The 22623-nt window shown below is 38.6% G+C and overlaps 2 protein-coding genes and 3 long non-coding RNA genes across 6 annotated transcripts; 1 reads left to right on the forward strand and 4 right to left on the reverse strand.

The window, feature by feature from the left end:
- Window positions 1-833: 833 nt before the first annotated feature.
- On the forward strand, window positions 834-7206 carry LOC113671205 (uncharacterized). Of its 2 annotated transcripts, XR_016186242.1 has the most exons (7): window positions 834-1078; window positions 3071-3158; window positions 4073-4366; window positions 6084-6136; window positions 6574-6632; window positions 6728-6789; window positions 7047-7206. It is a non-coding gene; the product is annotated as an uncharacterized LOC113671205 (long non-coding RNA). The 2 variants fall into 2 exon arrangements; XR_016186243.1 differs by lacking the exon at window positions 3071-3158 and having other exon boundaries at window positions 836-1078.
- Window positions 7196-9149, reverse strand: LOC113671206 (uncharacterized). The gene is made up of 3 exons (XR_016186244.1): window positions 9042-9149; window positions 8037-8074; window positions 7196-7936 (listed from the first exon to the last, which is right to left on the reverse strand). It is a non-coding gene; the product is annotated as an uncharacterized LOC113671206 (long non-coding RNA).
- A 1258-nt stretch (window positions 9150-10407) lies between these two features.
- Window positions 10408-13892, reverse strand: LOC149047026 (uncharacterized). The gene is made up of 2 exons (XR_016186241.1): window positions 13652-13892; window positions 10408-10834 (listed from the first exon to the last, which is right to left on the reverse strand). It is a non-coding gene; the product is annotated as an uncharacterized LOC149047026 (long non-coding RNA).
- A 1058-nt stretch (window positions 13893-14950) lies between these two features.
- On the reverse strand, window positions 14951-16133 carry LOC149047027 (ATP-dependent DNA helicase PIF1-like). The gene is made up of 2 exons (XM_089204214.1): window positions 15955-16133; window positions 14951-15683 (listed from the first exon to the last, which is right to left on the reverse strand). Exons 1-2 carry the CDS (start codon window positions 16131-16133, stop codon window positions 14951-14953), a joined length of 912 nt encoding a protein of 303 aa, XP_089060340.1.
- A 1330-nt stretch (window positions 16134-17463) lies between these two features.
- On the reverse strand, window positions 17464-21191 carry LOC149047028 (tetratricopeptide repeat protein 28-like). The gene is made up of 2 exons (XM_089205189.1): window positions 19284-21191; window positions 17464-18774 (listed from the first exon to the last, which is right to left on the reverse strand). Exons 1-2 carry the CDS (start codon window positions 21011-21013, stop codon window positions 18717-18719), a joined length of 1788 nt encoding a protein of 595 aa, XP_089061315.1. The 5' UTR covers window positions 21014-21191; the 3' UTR covers window positions 17464-18716.
- Window positions 21192-22623: the final 1432 nt, after the last annotated feature.

Here is a 22623-nt window from a genome sequence, read left to right on the forward strand (position 1 = left end):
GAAAACCTGCCTCCTATTCTTAAACAAATCGAACCAGCCATGCATACTATCGAGAGAGCTGAGCGTTTTTTAAGCTAACATCTTACGTTATGTCATTAAACAAGTTTGGTGTCTCACCATTAGAGTGATTGTAATTTATGATCGCGAATCTAAAATCGAGTAAGGACCTCTTTAAATGGTGTCTTCTTTGAATTGTTGGGTGGGGTTGAAATTGTTTTACCATCCTGTTACAAATTCAGTTATAAAATGCCCGCTCGAAGCTTAAAGCTGACGATTGGAGAACGGAATTGGAAATGGAATAAATTGTTCTTCTCTATTGAAAAGAACTCTGAAATGCTCGAAACATCAAACAGGAAATGGAAAAAAGGAAATAGATCAAGTGGCAGACCTAGATGGGGACCTCTTCATTGTACAAGAAACAGGAATTTAACTGGAATGCGCTAAGATGGAAGTAGAGACTGAAGAGGGAACCAGCATGAAGGCAAAGTATTGGAACAAACGAAAAAAGATGAAAGCAAAGAGTAATACGTGAGAGAATAATGTCAAAATGAAATGTCCCCGAATCCTGCACGAAACCTACCTCTCTCAGTGTTTCAGCTGACCATGTACATGAACTTAGTACCATTGCAGTCACTTATCACTGCAGTGGAATATGATGTCCGAACCTTGCTTATTACCGAGAAGCCAATGATCTCTTTCTACCGTTTAAAAAGAGAGATTCAGTAGAGAGGCACCTGGTGCTCCCAAGATCTGTGCAATGTTAGAGAGATCAAGGAACCATGCGCATTTGCCCCAAACTTCCTTGACACACAGTCCGGCCCTCCGGAGGAGCTCTGGGAACAAATAGACAAATCCAATATGGCGGCTTGGAAGACAAACTTGAACGTTAACCTTTGACGGCAAACCTGACCGAAGTAATTCCTTTAGTACTACTTGGCGAGAAAAACACGTTTCTCTCTCCCTTTTGGGGTGTTTTATTCCAAAAACGTGTCTACAGTGGCTAAAAAAAAAAACAGAAATGGAGCTGATGTTCGTGATGAAAATTATGTAAACAGTCAAGCAGCGTGTCAAATTGAAGGTAAGAAAAACGTTCAAACCGTTCATTTTTTACATGTCGTTCCCACATTATCTCTACTATCTTTTGTATGATTCCTACTGGTTTGGAAAGCTTGTGACAAATTGTCTTGATGTTCTCTAAACATGTGCATACATCTCAAAACTTAAAATTCAAAGAAACACCTGGCCTTAAAATAATAATGAAATAATAATAATGATAATTTTATTCCTCCCAAGATAAAAAAAAAAATTATCTTAAGTGACATTCACAATTTATGAAAAAATGTTAGTCCAAAGTTATGTGAGAAATAAACAAGTAGTAAAAAGGCTAATGATTATATTTAAAAATAACCCTATTTGCAAACACATTCTTAACTCATGGACACCTGGACCGCCCTTAAATCTATCAGAATTCACTTCTAGGTGATAAGTAGTTCTATACTTTGCTTCTGGCTGGCATCACCTGTAGTAGTGGTTTTGAACACCAGGTATCAAATTTGCTATCACTAAATTGTCCAGCTCCTAAAATTATAGTTCAGGGCCCAGTTGTATAAAGGGCGGATAGCATTATTCAACAGATTAATTGCTATCCAGCAGATAAGTGATAGCAAAAGTGATAGCATTATCTGCCAGATAGAGATTTATCCAATGGATAGCTCTATCCAATCTTCGAACAACCAGGGCCAGAAAGATTGCTGTGTTACACCATACTATTCTAAAGCAAAGCCACAGTCCCAAAGGTGATCTATTGTTCTCTTTATCCAAGAATTGTGTAGTATGGGGCTTTGTAGGGATGTTGCTTAAAAGTCCTCTAAGTACAGCTGTTTGTAGAAAGTTTGTTGAAAAAAGCTTTTAGGTCCATGCAACAACCTTGAATGGTGTTGTGGGTAGTTTTCAGGTCATTGTCCCTTGATCTAAGGATTTCAAAATCTTAGAAAACATCACTGTAAGGAAGAGGCATAGAGGGTTCGATGAATTTATTTTGTTCACAAGACTTTTGATTCTGAACTTGACGAAAAAAAAAATTTACCCTCCTGTCTTGATGGTGACTATAGTTTTATATAAAATTTTGTGTCCATGCAACCATCCTAGTAGGAAAGTTTCCTAGACATGAAAGTGATTTTTTTATCATTTCCCTAAATGCCATAACACAAAAACTAACGGGAATGATACACCAATATCATAGCGATGTGCCTGGAGAACTGCTCACTACAATTTGTATTAGTATTTTGCAAATATGTGTTACCCATTAGAAGGAGAAACTGAAAACAGAGCTTACAGATAAAGACACAGTATGAGCAACAAATCAAACTTGTGGAAGAATACAGTAAAGCAGTCTTTTAAGACCTTACCTTGTGCAAATAATTTGTTTTAATGATTTATTGGTGTACCTCAGTGTTCCAGCCAAAACCAACTATTCACAAAATAAAGCAGACTTTTATTTAAAAGCTACAAGGTTTTACAAGGGATGGTAATTGCTTCATGATCAACAATTATTAATTTTTTTAATTCACTAATAAATTATCAATAATTTTTTTAATACCATTAGTCAATTTGCAAACAAAACCCATATTTGGAACAAATAAAGGCTGATATCACCCACTTAACTTCTTTGCTGCTGTCAAAAGTTTAAACTCTATTATCTGTGTATATATCAGGTCCTCTCTATTCATAAAGAATTTAAATGTATCAGTCCCTCATTTTCCTTAAAACTGCTTAGGTTGGTCAATAATGCTTGTTTTCAATCAGTTAGGTGAGACAAACAGGTAGAATTACAGGGAAAGGGTTCTTTTTCTATGGTCAATGCTTATTCAGAATATTCAGGTGATCTTACAGCCCCTAGAGAGAGGCACTCTTAATCACAATCAATCAAGGTTTTCTTTGGTCACTTTTATTTGGTCTAACTTAGCACCATGTCTCTTTATTTCTGAGTAAAGCAATTTTTACATCAATTGGATCAAATTTAGTTCCATTTGTTGAAAAATTATATTAAAGGTTTTTTTTCTGTTTTTAGGCAGGTCTAGGTCTGTTGATGTCTGATGAGATGTGAATCTGAAGAGGCATATGTAGCCATTGTACTATTTTCACCAGATTGTGTACATGTAAGTCTTAAATTGTGTTAAAGTATGCCCAGTCAGTAACTTGACAAATCAATTTTGAGATCAACACTTAAAATGGAAGGGATGTGAATTTGTCCTAATCTTGTCCGACTTTACATTCAATAATAACTATTTTAGTTTAAACCACAATAGAAGACATGAAATTATTTGTGTTAATAAACCAAAAAATGGTTAGAAAATAAACTTTTGATGTGCACTTCTGTCTCTAAGGTTGCTTAGAGTTTAATGGCATGTACCAACCACTACCGAACTAGGCAATCAGAGTGTGATAAGCACTATTCACCTGTGTGGTATATTGTAAGTGATAAGGGTAAAATGAGGGTACCCATATAATTCAAAATAAAATTGTCCTGAGAGAACGGCGTTATATAAAGTGAAAACAACTTCTTGACATGCAAACATGAGAAACATCTAAATTTGCTACTGAATAATAGTTACAAATTACTAATTTGCCATAAATGACCAGTCAATGAAAAACCCTGTCTAAAGGGAAATGTTCCTTTTGCATTATATTTGTTTAAAAGTAAATGCTCTTTATAAATAGTAATAAAATCAGTTCCAATAAGATTCTTCCCAAACCAGTCAAGTAAAATGTAGTGTATTGTACTTGCTCCTCAGCTTGTTTTACTTTTAACTTCCTATGGTACAAGACACTTCAAGGTCATTTGATGAAAAAACTTATTTAAATAGCTACATCTATGTATTTGCAAGCCCTCAGTTAAACAGGCCTTGCAGAATTACACATTTTGAATGTAATGAATACATGATATGTCTTTCACTTGACAGAGAGCTTCATTTTTCTTATTTCATCCTGGCATCCATATGGTTTTGACCTACCTCTTCAATAGTCAAATAGTTATAAGTGTAAGTATTAATATTTAACTTATTATTTACAGGTGATGGTTTAATTTACAGGGATATGGTTTTGAAACTGAGAGACAATGTGGACTAGAGCCCCAGTAATCTGGATGTGGCTGTCATCCTAGCAGTTGCTGTTTTACTTTCCAGTCCAGGGTGCTTAGTAATGCAGTCCATCTTAAATATCATGTTAATTTACATTGTGTATAATACTAGGCTTAGTTTTCTTCTAGCTGGCTAACCCATTTGAAAAACTGACTGGTTGGTGTGAAAGACATACCCAGTGACTGACAACAGACAGGAAAACTTCATGGCTGCAGATTTTCCAGAAGGTAACTAAGTCACTGATTGACTATATGACCTAACTGACTGACGTACAGACAACCTGACAGGATGGCTTGTTGGCAGCTGGTTCCTTGACTACTTCACTGACTGAATGGCTTGTTGTCTTGCAGCTGGCTAGCTAGTTTGCTTTTTGACTGGTTGACTAATTGGTAGATTGACTGGTTGACAGGCCAATAGCTCTCTGGATGAGGGACTCTGAATGACTGATCTACTGACTGGCTGAGTGACTGACAGACTGACTTGCTGTCATACTGCCTAACCAACCAGTATCCTGAGTGGATGGCAGGCTGATTGACGTACTCACCGATCAATTGATTAGCCGGCTGGATAGCTAGCTTCTTGACTGCCTGCCTAACTGAATTCCTAACTGGTCAACTTACTGACTTTCTGTTTGCCTGGATTCCTAGCTGGCTGATTGACTGATTGATTAACAAACTATCCTACTGACTGAAGTGGGTAAGTTTCTAAAGAAACTGTGGTACTACATCTGTGGGAGAGTATAACAGGGTAATTTAGAGTTGTCAGCCGAGTTGATAACATGAATTGACCACCGTAGAGTTTCAAAGTTGATGTTTCAAGCATTAGCTCTTCATCAGCACAAATGGAGGAATTGTGTGTTGGGTGTGTGTTTAACCTACTGACTGACCCACTGACTTGCTAATTTGTGTTACCCACTAACTGGTTTTTCAATTGGTATACCCAACTGACAGACAGATTGCAAGGTTTGTACACTAAGTAACCAAGTCACCAATTGACAGCTTGACTGACTACGTGTACCAGCCAGCAGCTGACTGTCTGACCAAATGGGTGACTGACTGACCGACTGGCCGACTGGCAACTTGCTGACTGACCTGGCGGCTGATTGATTGACTGTCTGATTAGCTAGTTGGCTGCTTCTCAATACAACTGACAAGCTAGCTGGTTACCAAACTGACGAACTGATAGACTAAATGGCTAAATGGCTGCAATTCGCTCTGACGAAGGGTTAACGCTCGAAACGCCAGCTTTGAAACTCTTCACGGTGGCCAATTTGCAGATAATCAACTCAGTTGATAAACCAAATTACCCTGTTAGACTCTCTCACCCACGTAACACCACAGTTTCTTTAGAAACTTACCCCCTTTGTTTGAATGGCTTACTAATTGATGGATGGACTGACCGACACATGTCTATAGCTTTAGCTATAGTGGCGCTACTCTTTGGAACAGACTTCCTTGTTACATAAGACAAGCAGAGTCCCTTGGGATATTTAATCGTTGAATTAAAGAAGTACGCTCAGGCAAGGCATTCGTGGAAAGCAGCTTTAGCTAAATTTGTGCTTTAAGTATAGTTTTTATAGTATGCTATCCATTTTATGTATGTTTATATATTTGAATGTTTTTATGGCTGATGAATTGTTCGTGGGTAAATAAAGATTATCTATCTATCTATCTATCTATCTATCTATCTGATTAGTCAAACCTGTATTAAGCAATCACCCACGGAGAATGACCGCCTATTACAGGTTCCACAGAATTGGGGTATGCCAAGTGGTTATGTTATACACAAATTTATGTTAAATTATTTTCCCACCTTTTTCAGAGTGTTGTATCTGTTACTTTAGGCTCGTTGCAGTTTGTTACCTACTGACTTTGGTTCCTTTATTTGAAGATGAATATTGTAGGAATAAAGGTTTTGGCCTCATTTTCTTTTGTTTTATTTCAGATTTGGGAGGAAACGTTGGAGAACTGAAGGAATCAGATCGGATGGAAGATCAAGTATGACTTTAATTTGATTTTGTTTTGAGTTAAGAGGCATGTTATCCCATACATGTTAAAGAGATTTGATCTCTAAGTTCCTAGTTGTACTGAAGATAAATGTTTGTGATTACTATAGACTTAAACCATAGAGGAAGACGGACTATTTCCTACGTTTGCCATTTACAGATTTCTGTGTTTATTTTGCATGTTTGTGATAATAGGAATGAATATCTGATTATTTAATATTGCAAAGAGAGAGTTAGGTTCTAATTTACTTGATTTTATTCTAGCTGCAGTTATTATGGCTTTAAAGACCTATACACGATGGCCGGTTTTCAGTGACGGTTGCGTCTTTTTTTTTTTTTGGTTCGTCAAATAAGCAGAAGAAAGGTGTTTCACATGTATTCTTAAATTTATTTTAGATTAAGTGAAGAAGCGTAATTTTCATCTTTCAGAGCATAAATAAGGTCAAGTTTGGATCAAACTCATGGGAGACCAAAGTGAAATATATTTGGTGAGTGTTATAATGATTCTTTACCGTGGGCATTAAATCTGCATGTCTAGATATGGTGGGTAAATTCTTCTTCACGCGTTCTCTTCGTCTTTCAGACACCTCAAAGATTATAAGTTTAAAAGGAAACGCAAGGGAGAGGAGAATACTTCACACGTTGGTGAGTATAATTTGTCTAACTTTTGAAGCCTCTTAACCCTTTAACTCTCAAGATCTGATTGTTAATTCTCCCTTCTAGCTGCTACACATTTCCTTTTGTCATTAAGTTACGAAAATTTGGTGTCAGATCTGTTGTATTCCACGTTCGGAAATTTGCATCTCCAAATATTTCCAATGTCGTCCAGCAATTAATTATTTTGACTCGAACCAGAAGTGGCGAATTGTTATTTATACCTTGCTCCACTTTACCTCTTCCAGATATTGCAAAGATTACAAGTTACCAAATAGGGCCAAGAGAGGAAAAATAATGGTTGTTGTTATCTCGCCTGTTACACTTGTAAATCACAGTGAATCTGGTTTCGTAAAAGGTGCAGTTTAGGGCATCGGAATGTAAAAGAATAAAGCGATTTGTAATGTATTTATTTATTCTCCTTGGTATAACTTTAAATTTCACACAGTGAACTTGAGAACCCAAAAGATGTTGTGAAACATGTCGACTTCAAAAGACCAAGGATAGGATTTTATGGCTCATTTGAAACCCTGCCTTATTTAGTGGGTGTCATGGTGCAATGACCATTTCAAGCAATTACTTAAGAGAAAGGTCAATCTTGGAATGGACGAAAAATCGGGGGTCGATCCGCCACCGTCCCCCACCACACCCACCTCTTATAGACAGTTGTTTTGCAATTTGAGACAAGTTTAACATTGTGGTACGACATAACGTAAAAACATGCGTCTTACAACACGCATGTGTTCTAAAAGATGTAGTTTTACCATAAGGACGAAATTGTTTCAAGTTACAAAACAACGGTCTATATGAGGCGGGTGTGGTGGGGGACGATGGCGGGTCAACCCACGATTTCTCGTCCATTCCAAGATTGACATTTCTTCTTAGTCACTTGCTCGAAATGGTCATTTCGTATGACATCTACAAAGTAAGAAGGAGAGAGCTTCAAATCAGCCATACAAACCTTTCCCGCTAAAAGACTTTTTTTTTCCCGAAATAAGACATGGATGCTCATACGTACTTTACGTTAACTAAGTGCACCACAAGGACGAAGTTGGTAGAGGGTAATAGTATCCTAATTTATAACTATTTCCAAGATTAAAATTTTCGTAGGCTTCTTTCATAGAGGGAGCAGAGGCACCTGTGAAATAGAGAGAAATGTGAACGAATTACTAGCTTCCACAATAGTATAGGAGAGGGCTTCATTTTCCGTTCAACTATACCACAACGGTCATACTCACCAGAATGTTGAGTTTCCTTGTCTCCTTGACCTTTCTATCTTGTAATTTTAGAAATAAAAGTGCGAGATGTTAAAAAATTACAACTCTACTGGATCCGATTTAAAATAATTTACAATTGAAAATGTGATTCAAATTTATTTTAAAGTACACACCAATACTAAGTGAAAAGTGAAATAACACAAACGAAAACATTTCAGTGTTGTTTGTGACCAACAAATACTAAAATCTGATGCGCTTTCCGTCCGTATTTTTTCCGTTTATTTTTGCCCCGTTTTAAAATATGATACCGTGGTGCGTTTCGGTTCCTTTACAAGTTAAAATGGTGTGAAATAATAAAGTAAATGAACACAACTCTACTCTAGATCGGGGAAACAATAATATGTACTCATTGACTGAGTAGGAGGACCGAATGGGAAAATATATGGCTCGTAGTCGTGACGTATGAACTAAGCGCAGCGACAGCCAAATATTTTTTCGTCCAGCCCGACCAAACTCAGTCAATAAGTATATGACCACAGGACTGTTGAAAATTTCGAAATTGCCTTTCAACCTTGATAGGACGCGATAGACGGGCGCATGCGGGACAACCACAAAAAATAATCAACAATCAAACTTTCCTTTTTTTATTCGAGTCAGAACAAGAAACTCAATTCATCGAAAAACGCAACTTTTCTTACTCTTTTCTGTTTTACTTAAATTTTTTTGCAAAAAAAGCCGTGGAGTGCTGAGCCGGATAGCTTTTTTCCAGACAGATCAGAGTCCACCCGTCCGGTCCTACACTAGTCAGCTTTCATTATGGTTTTCTACTGGATTGCGCGCGCGGGCCTTAATGGGTCATATTATAATACTGATTATGGGTTTTCATCCTGACGTTGAAGAAAGTGATTCAAGGGTTTTCAACCACTCACTAATGCGGTGGAGTAAATTAAACCTGCACAAGCCTAGATTACTTCGGACACATTGCAATGAAAGTTGCTATATTCTGTAGAATAACGATGAACTTACCACTGGGGAGATACACTTCCCTTCTACTTCATTGACCAGTACAACCCAACAGGATATCTGAACCTCACTCTACACGCAAAGAGTAATCATGTACTTAGTCCTGGGGTCCGGAATTGAAAAGATAAATGATAACTCAATATTTGATAGTTTTGGATACTTTCGAATTGACGATACTCGTTGTGTTGTAGCAAAACCTTTAGTCTCTGTGAAGGATATTTTGCGTCATTAAGATGGCTGTTCAATGTGCATGAAAAAAGAACTTCTCCTTAAAACTATTCATCTCAAACATCATACGTCTTTTTTCTTGATTTTTGGACATTGTAATGTTGAACAAGAATTTAATTCAGATTTCAAAAAAATCCCTAGAAAGAAACGTAGCAAGATACCTGTATAAAAGTCCCATTCCGATTACGACTGAGGAAGTGGCTTAACACGGCAATCAGACTATATTGTGGGTCAGCTATAAGTCACCCATCTCTGGTAGACTGTTTAAGATCCATTCGCCACAGCAGGACAGCCCAGTTTCTGAAAAAACTTTCTCTCTTTGCTATTTGGTGGACCAAGTTAGGGTCAGCTATTAGTGTCCCGTCTCTGGTACACAATTCAATACCTATTCAGCACAGATACAGTCCAGTTTCTGGAATAGTTTTCACACTCTTCTCATGGTTTTTTTTAAGTGGACCAAGTCTTAGCATCACAGATCAAGACTGAGGAAGAGACTTCATGGGTTAAACCGACTCCACACTGTGGGTCAGCTATTGGTCACCCGTCTCTGATACACAAGTCAGGATCCATTCCGCACAGCAAGACAGTCCAGTTTCCAAAATTATTTTCACACTCTTCTCCTTGTTTTTTGTAGGACCAAGTCCTAGCATCACAGATCAAGACTGCAAGAAGACTTACTGGGTCAAGCTGACTCCACATTGTGGGTCAGCTGTTAGTCACCCATCTCTGATACGCAAGTCAAGATCCGTTCAGCACAGCAAGACAGTAAAATTATATTCACACCCTTCTCCTTGTTTTTTGGTGGACCAGGTCTTAGCATCACAGACCAAGACTGAGAGGAGACTTAATGTGTAAAGCCAACTCCACAAATTGTGGGTCAGCTATTGGTCACCCATCTCTGATACATAAGTCAGGATCCATTCAGCACAACAAGAAAGTCCAGTTTCCAAAACAGTTTTCACACTCTTCTCTTCATTTTTTGGTGGACCAAGTCTAAGCATCACAGATCAAGACTGAGGAAGAGACTTCATGGATGAAGCCGACCCCATTGCTGGTCAGCTATTAGTCACCCATCTCTTGTACACAGTTCAAGATCTGTTCAGCACAGCAAGACAGTCCAGTTTCCAAAATAGTTTTCACACTCTTCACCTTGCTTTTTGTGGACCAAGTCTTAGCAATTCACAGATCAAGACTAAGGAAGAGACTTCATGGGTGAAGCCACCTACACTGTGGGTCAGCTGTTAGTCACTGGTCTCTTAAGCAAAGTTCAAAATCTGTCTAGTGCAACAAGACAGTCCAAGTTCCAAAATAGTTTTCACACTTTTCTCTTTTGTTTTTTGTCAGACAGACTCTTAGCCTACCAGATCAAGACCATGAATGACACTTTATGGGTAAAGGCAACTCCATTGTTGATCAGCTATTTGTCCTCCATCTCTTGTACACAAATCAAGATCCATAAAAGAGGTAAATGTGGTGGGAGGCAGTGCTCTAATGGTTCCCCAATTTTTTTTTTGCCTTCCAAGGTGGACATTTTTCTATTGCCTCCTTCTCCAAGGGGTCAGAGATACCTGCGAAAAAAAATCAAGTAGAATCCATTGAGTTAGGGTGTCATTTTGTATTGTTTGAAACCATCAACTCATTTAGTTAACATGCTGAATATTGGCAGAGTTCTTTTGTTTGGTTTTTCACAAAAACCCAACAAGGGAACTACGGAGCCATTACATCTAGTCATCTTAATCACTAAAGCTTGATTTATCATACAGCAAACATATTTTGCTTTTATTAATAAGAATCAAGAATGACTTGTTTATCTCAAGAGCTGGAAAAGAAAACCAACACCATTTGTAGCACAATAAACTCCTGAATAGTTATTCATGTTTCTTTGTTTGAACTGTATTCTGCCACTTTTTGCAACTCTGAATATAAGTTGTATTAGCCTATAGCAGATAAATGTACCTCCTTTGTGCAGTAAAACCTCTGCCTTGCAATTGTAACAGTCAATGTCTCCTCATAAACTTTTATAGCTCTCATTAAATTTTAAAGAATTATTTTTCACCACAGTGGAGGTGAAAAGTGAGTGACATCGACCATCTCATAACAACTATGGATAACCAGCTATTGCAACAAGGTGAGGAAGAATAATGTTTTAGCCGATATCACTCACATTGAATAACTTAAGACCAAAGTATGACAATATTTCCGACAATACACTGTACATCAGCATCAGCAAAAGGCAAATCTCATCATAAAATTCTTGATGTGATCCCTATAATTATGAGCAGATGAGATGGCTTAAGTGTTAACACCCTGGACTAGGGGTGGAGAGGTCCCAGTTCACATCTTAGCTGAGTCAATGTTGTGTTCTCAGGCAGGATATTTCCTCTCACAGTGCCTCCCCCCACCCAGGAGTACAAGTAAGTACAAGAGATCTGTCAGGGAAAGCTGACAAAATTCCTGAGGGTAACTTTGGGATGGAGAAGCATCCCATCCAGGGGAAGAAGAAATGCCTCAGCAACCAGGACTAAAGTTCACCTAAGACTACATGTAGGTGCAATTTTTTCTCAAATAATGCCTTAACAGATCACATAAAACTCAAAACCTATCAAGAATTGAGTTCAGCCCCATTAAAAAACTGGACAAAGTACTCAGAGGCATGGATGAAAATAACTCAATTGTTAAAAAAGTGCCACTTTCTAAATTTAAGGGGAAAATTGCCTACTACTGGGTGATGTGCTTCTAAATAACAAACATACTAAATTGATACACAAGCAGTCTTCCAACATAACTGTAATCAAGCTAGCCTAGTCAGTACTAATTGAAAATCAGCATACTTGTAATGTGCCTCTACCTTTTAACTTCCAAATCAAATTTGTAATTCTCCTTACTGTCGATCACAATTCTTATAGATGTTAGTTCAGAGAATTTAGTATTGGATCAACCAATCATCCCCAAATTGATATTTTTCTTTATTCTCATCACTTATCTGGTTGATATTGTATTGATTTTGTAGGGAGAAAGCTGTCTTGGTCGCTCATGGGAGTTAGAGGGTTGAAGACAGAGTAAATTGGTTCACAGGACAGTCTTCCAACATATTTGTGATCAAGCTAGCCTACTAATTGTACAAGCAGGGTGCCAATGTGACTAAATTTTTCACTTTGGCGACCAAATCCTGAAAATTAGTCGCCAAATTGGCACCTAGAATGCTTCATCATAACCTTATCTGGAGATATAGTGAATTAAAAAGATTTGCAAAGATAAATCCGCAGCAAACTTCCTCGTTAAGTTTGTTTCCAAAACACAGCACATGCATCTCAATCAATAACATGACACCATCTTGGATTTAGGTGAGCTTGAGAGTTGTATATCATCATTCCTAATGTCCACTTTGTAATATGAAAGATCTTTTTCTAACCTAATTTTAGAGGGTCTATTTAGCACGCTGACAGCGTAAAAAAAACAAAAGGTTTTGTTTGTCTTTGAAAATGGCGACCAACTTATTTTGAATTGGCTACCACTTTGAAAATTTAGGAGCCAAGTGGCTATCAGTAAAAAAAATTAATTTCACGCCCTGACAAGTAATTTAACATCGGCATACTTGTCCTGATAGTTAAGTTTCCTACTCTAAGTGAAAGCACAGCAACAGTGATAGATACTTTAGTGATTACCAGTTCTCAGTAAATAAGATCAGTTTTTCTATTTCTCAACTTGCACATATACATAAACCGCTTTTGCATTCTTAGAAGCTATTTTGCTCCCCTCCCACTTCTCCCAGTAACTCATCTTGCTGATCTTAGTATCTGTCTGAGTTTTCCAACAGACAGTCTTTAATTTTTTATCTTTTCAGTTTGTTTAACCCTTTAACTCCCAGATCAAATTTGTAATTCTCCTTACTGTCAACCTTACAACTCTTATAATGTTAGTTCAGAGAATTTAGTATTGGATCAGCTTATTATCCCCATATTGATATTTTTCTCCATTCTCATCACTTATCTGGTTGATATTGTATTGATATTGTAAGGGAAATTCTGGTTTGGTCACTCATGAGAGTTTAAGGGTTAATCTTATGTTTAAGTATTATTTTGTTATTAGCTTGGTTGTATCATATAGGAGTTGTGTATTTGAGAAAGCATCAGTAAATTAGTGATTTGTAATTTAAAAGGCTGTCTTTGTCCCAAACATTGTTTGGTGTTTTGTTTTGTGGTTAAGAACCTTTTAAAGCAAACTCGGCTCCTTGGCGGAGTACAGTATTTGAATATCCCGTAAAACTGTGTATAAAACGATCAGAATTTCAGAATAATCCGACAGGATCACAGGCTTGCTTCGCAGCTTAAAATAAGAAGAAGCAAAGATAAACGATTCAATGTGCCCGTCAAGCACTTCCTCACCTCTGGTATTTGACTGACTGTCTCACGTGGTCTCCTTTGGAAAGTTTTCCAGCCGCTTTGCAAGTCACATTTTCCATACAAGCACCATAAACAGCAGGTAACATAAAATGGAAGGTACGAGATCGATTAACTGCCATTTTTGCTCCTGTTGTGGTACCAGACTGGGCAGTTCTTTCCATCTTCAACTGGCGCTGTAACTCAAAAAGGCCGCCATCTTGTGTTCACTTTTTGCTAGATCCCAGTGTTTTTTCGTTTGTGACCCAAAGTGAGTCATGCTACACGCGCAAATGCGCGGCAACACGCGTGAAGACCTTCCAAGCACCAAATAAGATTAAATTTTTTAGCCATTGTTCTTTATTCGAGTGCCCGAAGGAGAAAAAAACAGGTATAAAAATCACAGAAAAGTGCTCCCTTTGTAGATTTGAACGTAATCGAGCGTGGAAAAGAAATGAGTTGTCTCACCGTCATAAATTCAGTGTCTACGAATGTTATTGAAATCCTGGTTCTTATTTGGTGTAGAAGACGCAGTATACGTCACAATAGAATTTCATCACATCTGGGAATAAGAAAACAATGAAAACAATAGTGTGACGTATACTGTGTCTTCTACACCAAGTAAGAGCCGAAATCCCGGCATTAGACCTTCATTCAGAAGGATATTTCGCAGTTCTGGATTGATCACAGCCTTTACGCTGCTTGTCATTCCAGCTGAAAACTAATCGCAAACTGAGGAATGAAGTTACTAAACTTATAACAGAATCAGAAGCAAGAGTTCAGAAAAACAAGAAATAGCAAGGACTTTGGTAAATTAAAAAAAAAAACCACTCACAAAAAGAGACGTAGTAGTATTGGTCCACTAAACTGAAATGCTCCAGGTAAAATTATTGTTGATCATGCATTCATGACAAAGCCGAGGCTATGAATAATTTCTTTGTACGTCGCTGGGAGCACAGGTTTGGCTTCCACTGTCATAGCCAAGATACTGCTGCACTTTGTTCAGTCCCTAACGTATGATATTATATCTATTTCACATGTTCTTAGTGACATACACCGCAGATTATTTCTAATACCAATCTTGCTTTTGTTGTGGTTCATTATGGTGAAGTGTGCAATTTATTTACACTCCTATAAGGCCACCCGGACAATGGAAACAAATTATAATAACATGTGAAGGGTCAACCTTGTTCCCAGTAGCCTACGCGTTGCCGTACTCCTTCCCCCCCCCCTTCCCCCCCCTTCCCCCCCCTTCCCCCACACACACACGCGCACGCGCACACACACACATGAAGTGTAGTCCCATCAATGTGACAAGCGGTTGCTGCTACTTCCAGTTATAAAGGTACTCTGTGGTGGTAACATTGTTATCAAACGTTTCAAGAGATATAACTTGCCAGTTCTTGCACTACCAGTAAAAAACACACTCTTTCCAGCTCTTATGGTGTTTATCACTGCCATTTGTTCAGGTATAAGATTCATATGAAAAGAGCTGAGACGTCTTCTTGCCGGTCCACTGTGTTCGTCGTCTCCACAATTCGAATCGCTTTCTTTACCTGTAGTTTTAAATAGCTTCGGTGTCACAACGTTCTTATCTTGCAGAGGTCTTTTCTTGCAGCCCACTGTGAAATCCTTATCTGTAAGAGGGCTTATGTTTTCAAACGACCGCGCTTTATCACTGAGAAGCCGTCTTCTGTTACTTGCAATTCCATTTTGTTTACTTTGAGCAAGTTTCAATGACAGACATTTTAAAAACGTCGCGAGCTGATTCGGTGGACAATTTCGAAACATTATTTGAATCTTCTGTGTTAGAGGTTTAATGGTAGCCTTCCCTTCTTGTAAAAACCGTTTGTGAATGGTTAATTCCTTCAAAAGAAAGGTCTTTCCCAACGGAGATTGACTACTGACGATGTCGCGAAATTCATCTCGACCCAAGACAACTGTAATACTCTTGAAGGTTGGCCGTTTCGTGACCACACCATTGGAATTGAGGTTTTCCACTGTCAAACAGCATTCTAACTCACTAGCTTCCATCAATCTATCGAAATAAAAGTTTAAAAATGTTTGAAAGAAATGGAGGCTTTAATCGAAAGGAATCAGTCGTCTCTTTCACCTTTAAACTTTGGTGTCCCAAGACATCGACCAATCACATGCAAAGGGTAAGCAGTCTCCAGTCCTCTTTGTCGGGGTCTAAAAACCGGCTAAATTTAGCAAGAATGTCACAAATAATTCCATATTCTATCGTCCTAACTTCGGTCTATTCCGGTGATTTGGGCCTCCAGATTATTCAAAGAATCTCACCTGAATACCCCTGGATTGATTCATCTGCGCAGCGAACTGTGGAAGCTTGCATACCCCAGTTCTTCTTTCGTGGGCTTTCCCATGTATAGCCTTTCTTTGCAATGCCTTGTAACGCTCTGCCATTCTTACTAGCCTGCAGAGCAGAGGAGGGGGCGGGGATGGCCAGAATACTATTGACCCACTCCATCCAGAATCCCCTCTCCACCCTTCTGACTTTTCCCCCATTGTTTCGGTTTTTATTTCCCCAATACCCTCCAAAAGTATAAATGATAGTAAAGCAATTTATGTTCTGAAGCATGATTATGGTTTCGGGCCCTTCTCAGAGTCATTATAACCTTCGCCTAACGGAAAGGGCTAAAATGACTCTGAGTCGGGCGCAAAACATAGTTATGCTCAAGAACATAAACTTTGTATTATTTCATTTTAAGGGAACGTTTGGACCTGAGCGTTATCTGAGAAGAAGGCTAGAGATACGTCGGACACTCCGAACTTTCAAATGTGCTCTTAGTCTCATCAGAGAATGAATCTGGACATTTAGATTCCTTCCAAGGGATTCGACTGCCAATGTTTGTCAATGCGTAGAAGTGAATTGGTCACTCACTAAGTGAGTGCTTATTTATTCCAAACTGCACGAGAAAAATCATGTGATTACGTATTAATAACATACATGAAAAAATACCAGATAACTTATCATTATTGTGGAGAAGCAAAGCGCGCGCACCAAGTGAAAAAATAATTTATTCAAACCGTGCGTTCGGTCAAAACAACCGCGTACGATCAAAACAGTAATATAAAATGATATTTTCACATCGTTAGGGCACAAATTGTTCAAAGTTCGGCTAAACAGTTCAAGGAATTGCTCAGTTTGTGTCCGAATCACTTTTTGTTTAATCATGTTTGCTTTCAATTTCGGCGTAGAGCCGCTCGGGCAAAGTGTTAAGCCGGGTCTGCATGTAATTTTCAATTTCCTCGGCAATTCTCCTCTCTAAACACCACTTTTTCCAAACCGATAACCAAAGAGTAGTGCGTTTTACAGTGTTTTCGTTGTTAGAGCTGTTTTTCAGCTGCTTTATTGTTGTTGCGCTGGCGAAAGAAAACCTACTTGAAACGCGAGCCATTGTTTCGCTCGCAAATTTTCAGCATATCCAAATGTTGCGACATCCGAGGCTCGCATTTGTTTGACTATCTGTGAGTTTCTTTGATTATTGACCAATCGGAATTCTGGTTTGTTACTTCTTTGCACTGAATTAACTGAAAACTGCGTTTATCTTAACCAATCAGAACTGAGTAATTTTTTCATGTATATTATTAGGAACAGTATTGAAGTTGGGGCAAAATAGAGGAACTAAAAAGTTCCCCTATAATCAAGTTGTATGGACCGAAAAAATTGGTTAATAAAAATAAATTTTCTCTCCCCCTCTATCTCCCCCTCCCTCTTAAGCTAAAGTAAGTTTATTTTTGTTTCTAATAACTCAGACCACGTAGACAATGGACCACGAAATAACTACGTGTGAATTTATTTCAGAAAAATAAGCACTTTTTTTCCTTTCTTTTAACTAAACTAATGCGTTATTTTTGTTCTTTTTGAGGTTGAGGCTTTTTTTCTTTTACAAAAATGAAAACATCAGTTACACAGTGTCCCACCTCAACTCACCCAGCCAAAAAATTAACTCTTGCATGCATTGCATGCCTATGATTTTACTTTTTGTCCAGTCCACTGTTTCTTCTTTTAACTTTGTTTGTTGCGATAATATTGAGCACTGTTTTTTTTTCTCTGCTATGTTTGGTATTTTTGTTTAGTTGAATCTTGTGCATAGCTCGTTCTCTCCTCCGATTAAATATTCCATTCAAATCTTGCACAATACTTTTCTCGTCTATGTTTGATTTCCAAGTTAATATCTACCTTATTGTTTGTTTCAACTTAAATTTGTTTCCCATATTTGAATCTAGCCCTCTGTTCTTTTCCTTAACCCTTTAACTCCCATGAGTGACCAAGACAGAATTTCTCCTTACAATATCAACACAGAATCAAGCAGACAAGTGAGGAGAATAAAGAAGAAAACTCAATTAGAGAACTACAAGTTGATCCAATACCAAATTCTCCAAATTGAAATCATGAGTATTTTATGGCAGACAATAGGGAGAATTACTAATGAGGTCTTGGGAGTTAAAGGGTTTATTCTGGCTGATTTTCACGTGCATATCCTACGAACTGTTTGCACCCTTCTGTTTGGCGTTATTACCTCGCAATAATGTTTGATTTTTTCGGTATTTCTCAACCATTTTTCTCTTCTCTGTCTGATTTTTACATTACTACCTCCTCTTTTCTATTTGATTGTTTCTTCAGTATCTCGTTTCTTTTTGTTCCATTTTCTATTAGTTTGTTATGTTATCACTTCCTGCACCTGTGAAAAGTCTTAATCACTCTCTAATAATCACGTGCGCGTGCAGCGGGAGAATTGAAGACAGAATTATAATGATTTAAATCATGGATTAACTTTGAGTTCTGACGAAACTTTGCCACATCCTCACATTTTCATACATTAAGCTAATTTCCTGCGTTCAGTTTTCCCATCCCAATTTATTGTAGATCCCTATTGATAGCATACTTAATAGATCAAACGACTTAGTTGCAGGTTTCATTATCATCATCATCACAAAAGCACACAAAATCTACTACTTGACTGAAAAAAAATTTAAAATGTCTTCGCAAAGTAATACCAGTGTCCATTGAACGACAATGTTTAGGAAGAAGAATCTTTGTGTAGGATCAGTAGTCACTCTGTTTCTTCTCCGCCTCGTTGTTGTCCTCCTCGAGTCCTTCTTTCCTAAAAAAAGCATCATAAATTTGTCACTATTTCAGCTTTAAAGTAAACGAAACAGATTTCCAATCAGAGAAATTACTTTCTTCTTCAATTCCATTGGCTATGATTGTCTAAACTTGTCAAACATACCATGCTTGATACGAAAGTGACTTTAAGATTGTCGATTTATTGTTATTTTTGTTGATTTTTCACAAATAAAGTTAATTTTTCAGCTTCTCAAGTTACCTTCATCGTCATAACGTTTATGTAGTATCGCATCGACTTTGACTAATTATTTCCGAGTATATTGCATACAAAAGAAACGCTAATTCAAAGCCAATTTTAGAAAGCCTTCTGTGAAAAAATTCTGGCTCCGAGCGCTAGATAAAATCAAGTTCTTTTTCCTGGCATTTTATGGATGAAAGACAAAAACAAAAAAAAAAACAAAAAAATTACGGCAACTGAGTAAAGTGAATAAGTTAAGTGTGCTAATCGGTTTATCGTAGAAAATTGCTCATTCTAATCAGACTTACCCTTTTTTCATAAAATCAAATGTCACGTTATCCCCCATCAACACAAACGGAGCCCATTGGGAAGGTTTGGAAAATCCATTACTTCTCAACCATTGAACGGCCTGGTGAAGAGATTCACTGGCACTTTCTCCACGCACAAGGTGTTTATAGAAATGTTTCATGAGCTTCGCCGTTGCTTTGTCTTCTATAGCCCACGATGCTACCAACACTGAACGTGCACCAGATGCTAGGAATGCTCGAGCGATTCCAATAACTCCTTCTTTTTTAATCAATCCACGCCCACTGTGACAACAGCTGAGTACTACCAGTCTAGCTCGCACTTGAACTCCTTCAATGTCGGACATTGTCAGGAGGTAGTCTTCCTCTTGTGGAGTACTGTTAATAGTACATTGAGGAGAGAGGGCAATCTCTCCTCTTTCAGGATTTCCATGTGCGGCAAGATGTATCAGACTCACTGAAGGTATTGCTTGAAGAACCGCCTGCTTTGTTGCGCGACTTCCCAATATAGGCTGAACACCCAGCAGTTTACCAACCATCTCTGCTTCCTTACTTGCATAAAACAATGGTGTAATGTCAATAAGACGTCCATTATATTGCACTTTGCCAACCGAAGGATCACCCACAACCAGTCCGCCAGTTTGACTGTGATAGTCTGCTGGACACTGTTGAATGAGCCGGATAGTTGTCAGTGAAGGGACGATGCGTATTCTGTACTTCTCGGATAAATACTTGCCGGCTTGTTCATCACGCAAGGCAGCAAATGGGACTCGGTACAAAAAACGATCCGGTACAATGATGATTTCAGGCTCTGTGAGTAAATCTACCACAGGTGCGACGATCCATTCGTAGCACAAATGATGACTTCTTCCGGTATCTTCGGTTTCGTCACCTCGCGAATTTGCTTGGCTCTCTTCATGAAGAGATGTCGTCACGTTGTCATTCAGCGATCGGTCTTCGCAGTTCCCTTGGGGTAAAACACCAAAGCATTCGGCGCTCTTTTTGAAAACTCCCTCCACTTCGCAAACTTGCGCAGCAATAAGAGTGTCTATTTTCACTTCGTCTGTTCTTCGAAAGAAAATGTCTCCATTTGCTTTCAACACCCAGAGAAGAACTTGCCGATCTTCATACGAAATGTACAAAAGAACACAGTTACTTTCCCTTCTCGCGATGTTTTCAAACCGTGATCGTGGATCAGCTGAGATGAGACTTTCGGCGGAGTACTTGTCTACCATGAGTTCTGCGAGGACTCTTGCTCGTCCCAGCTCCTCAACATAGAGAGCAACTCGAAAGTTTCCAGTGCAGCAAAGGAGGCCAGTGAGTAACTTGTAGGGAAAAGTGTGTTTCTCTAACAGAGAAATTTTAAATCCACTGTTTCCTTTCTGGAGAGTTCTGATTTGTTCACATTTTTCAATGCCTTGGAGGAGATATTCCATTGCCTCCACAACCTCGGACTGTGATATCTTTAACACTGAAATAAGGAGAAGACTTTGAAACTCAGCCATTTTGTCTCCAGTTTCTCTGCTTATGGAACAAGCTTTCTGTAAATAATATGCTGCCTTATCATATTCACCAAACGATTGGGATAGACTTCCAACACGTAGGTATAGATGTACTTCGTGCATTCTATTGCCACATTCTCTGCTGATTGTAAGTGCCTTCTCAAAAAGTTCTTTTGCCTTCTGACTGTCATTTACAGAATCAGAGACACTTGCCAAATTTACAATACCCATTGCTTCCAGTTCTCTGTCACCAATTGCAATACTGACGCCGACTGCTTTATCCAAATGTTCTTTAGCTTGCCGATTTTTATTAAGAATGCAGTACACCACTCCAAGTTTTAAGTGTGCTAAACCTTCTCTTCTTCTGTCGCCAATTTCTATCGCGATGGCAAGTGCTTTCTCGTGATATTCTTTAGCATTCTGATATTCGCCAAGGGAATCAAACACATTTGCGAGGTTCCCGTATGTTATTCCTTCTCCTTTTCTGTCGCCAATTTCTATCGCGATGGCAATTGCTTTCTCGTGATATTCTTTAGCATTCTGATATTCGCCAAGGGTTTTAAACACACTTCCGAGGTTCCCGTATGTTGTTCCTTCTCCTTTTCTGTCGCCAATTTCTATCGCGATGGCAAGTGCTTTCTCGTGATATTCTTTAGCATTCTGATATTCGCCAAGGGAATCAAACACATTTCCGAGGTTCCCGTATGTTGTTCCTTCTCCTTTTCTGTCGCCAGTTTCTATCGCGATGGCAAGTGCTTTCTCGTGATATTCTTTAGCATTCTGATATTCGCCAAGGGAATCAAACACATTTCCGAGGTTCCCGTATCTTGTTCCTTCTCCTTTTCTGTCGCCAATTTCTATCGCGATGGCAAGTGCTTTCTCGTTATATTCTTTAGCATTCTGATATTCGCCAAGGGAATCAAACACATTTCCGAGGTTCCCGTATGTTGTTCCTTCTCCTTTTCTGTCGCCAATTTCTATCGCGATGGCAAGTGCTTTCTCGTGATATTCTTTAGCATTCTGATATTCGCCAAGGGAATCAAACACATTTCCGAGGTTCCCGTATGTTGTTTCTTCTCCTTTTCTGTCGCCAATTTCTATCGCGATGGCAAGTGCTTTCTCGTGATATTCTTTAGCATTCTGATATTCGCCAAGGGAATGAAACACATTTCCGAGGTTCCCGTATGTTGTTCCTTCTCCTTCTCTGTCGCCAATTTCTATCGCGATGGCAATTGCTTTCTCGTGATATTCTTTAGCATTCTGATATTCGCCAAGGGAATCAAACACACTTCCGAGGTTCCCGTATGTTCTTCCTTCTACTTCTCTGTCGCCAATTTCTATCGCGATGGCAATTGCTTTCTCGTGATATTCTTTAGCATTCTGATATTCGCCAAGGGATTAAACACATTTCCAAGGTTCCCGTATGTTGTTCCTTCTCCTTCTCTGTCGCCAATTTCTATCGCGATGGCAAGTGCTTTCTCGTGATATTCTTTAGCATTCTGATATTCTCCAAGGCTAGTACAGACATTTCCGAGTCTTCCATGAGCTTGTGCTTCTTTTCTTTTGTGACCAATTGTTTTTATGATAGTGAGTGCGGCTTTAAAGAGTTGCTTTGCCTCTACAAACCGGCTTTGTGTGTTACATATGTCTCCTACTTCCATGATTAGTGTCCAAGCATGGTTAAATTTGTCAAGAAGTTTGGTGGCATGTCCTTCTGCATCTGTGTAACCAGAGATGGCGTAGTACGCATTGAATAGTACATCGGAGATTTCAAGGTGACTACCAGAGTCAAGGTTGTGAAGTAGGATCACACATTCATTACATAACTCAGTCGCTCGTAG

The sequence above is a fragment of the Pocillopora damicornis genome, chromosome 4 (genome assembly GCF_964200805.1).
Source record: "Pocillopora damicornis chromosome 4, jaPocDami1.2, whole genome shotgun sequence".
In the NCBI taxonomy this organism is placed as follows: Eukaryota; Metazoa; Cnidaria; class Anthozoa; order Scleractinia; family Pocilloporidae; genus Pocillopora; species Pocillopora damicornis.

Excerpts from the sequence above, each read along its gene's own strand:
- LOC149047027 (XM_089204214.1), bottom strand. The coding sequence starts at position 16,133 with ATGGAGTGGGTCAATAGTATTCTGGCCATCCCCGCCCCCTCCTCTGCT. Across the intron at positions 15,684-15,954 it reads GCAGATGAATCAATCCAGGG|ATTGATGGAAGCTAGTGAGT; the intron begins GTATTCAGGTGA and ends TTATTTCGATAG.
- LOC149047028 (XM_089205189.1), bottom strand. The coding sequence starts at position 21,013 with ATGGGTATTGTAAATTTGGCAAGTGTCTCTGATTCTGTAAATGACAGT. Across the intron at positions 18,775-19,283 it reads TTTGATTTTATGAAAAAAGG|GAAAGAAGGACTCGAGGAGG; the intron begins GTAAGTCTGATT and ends TGCTTTTTTTAG.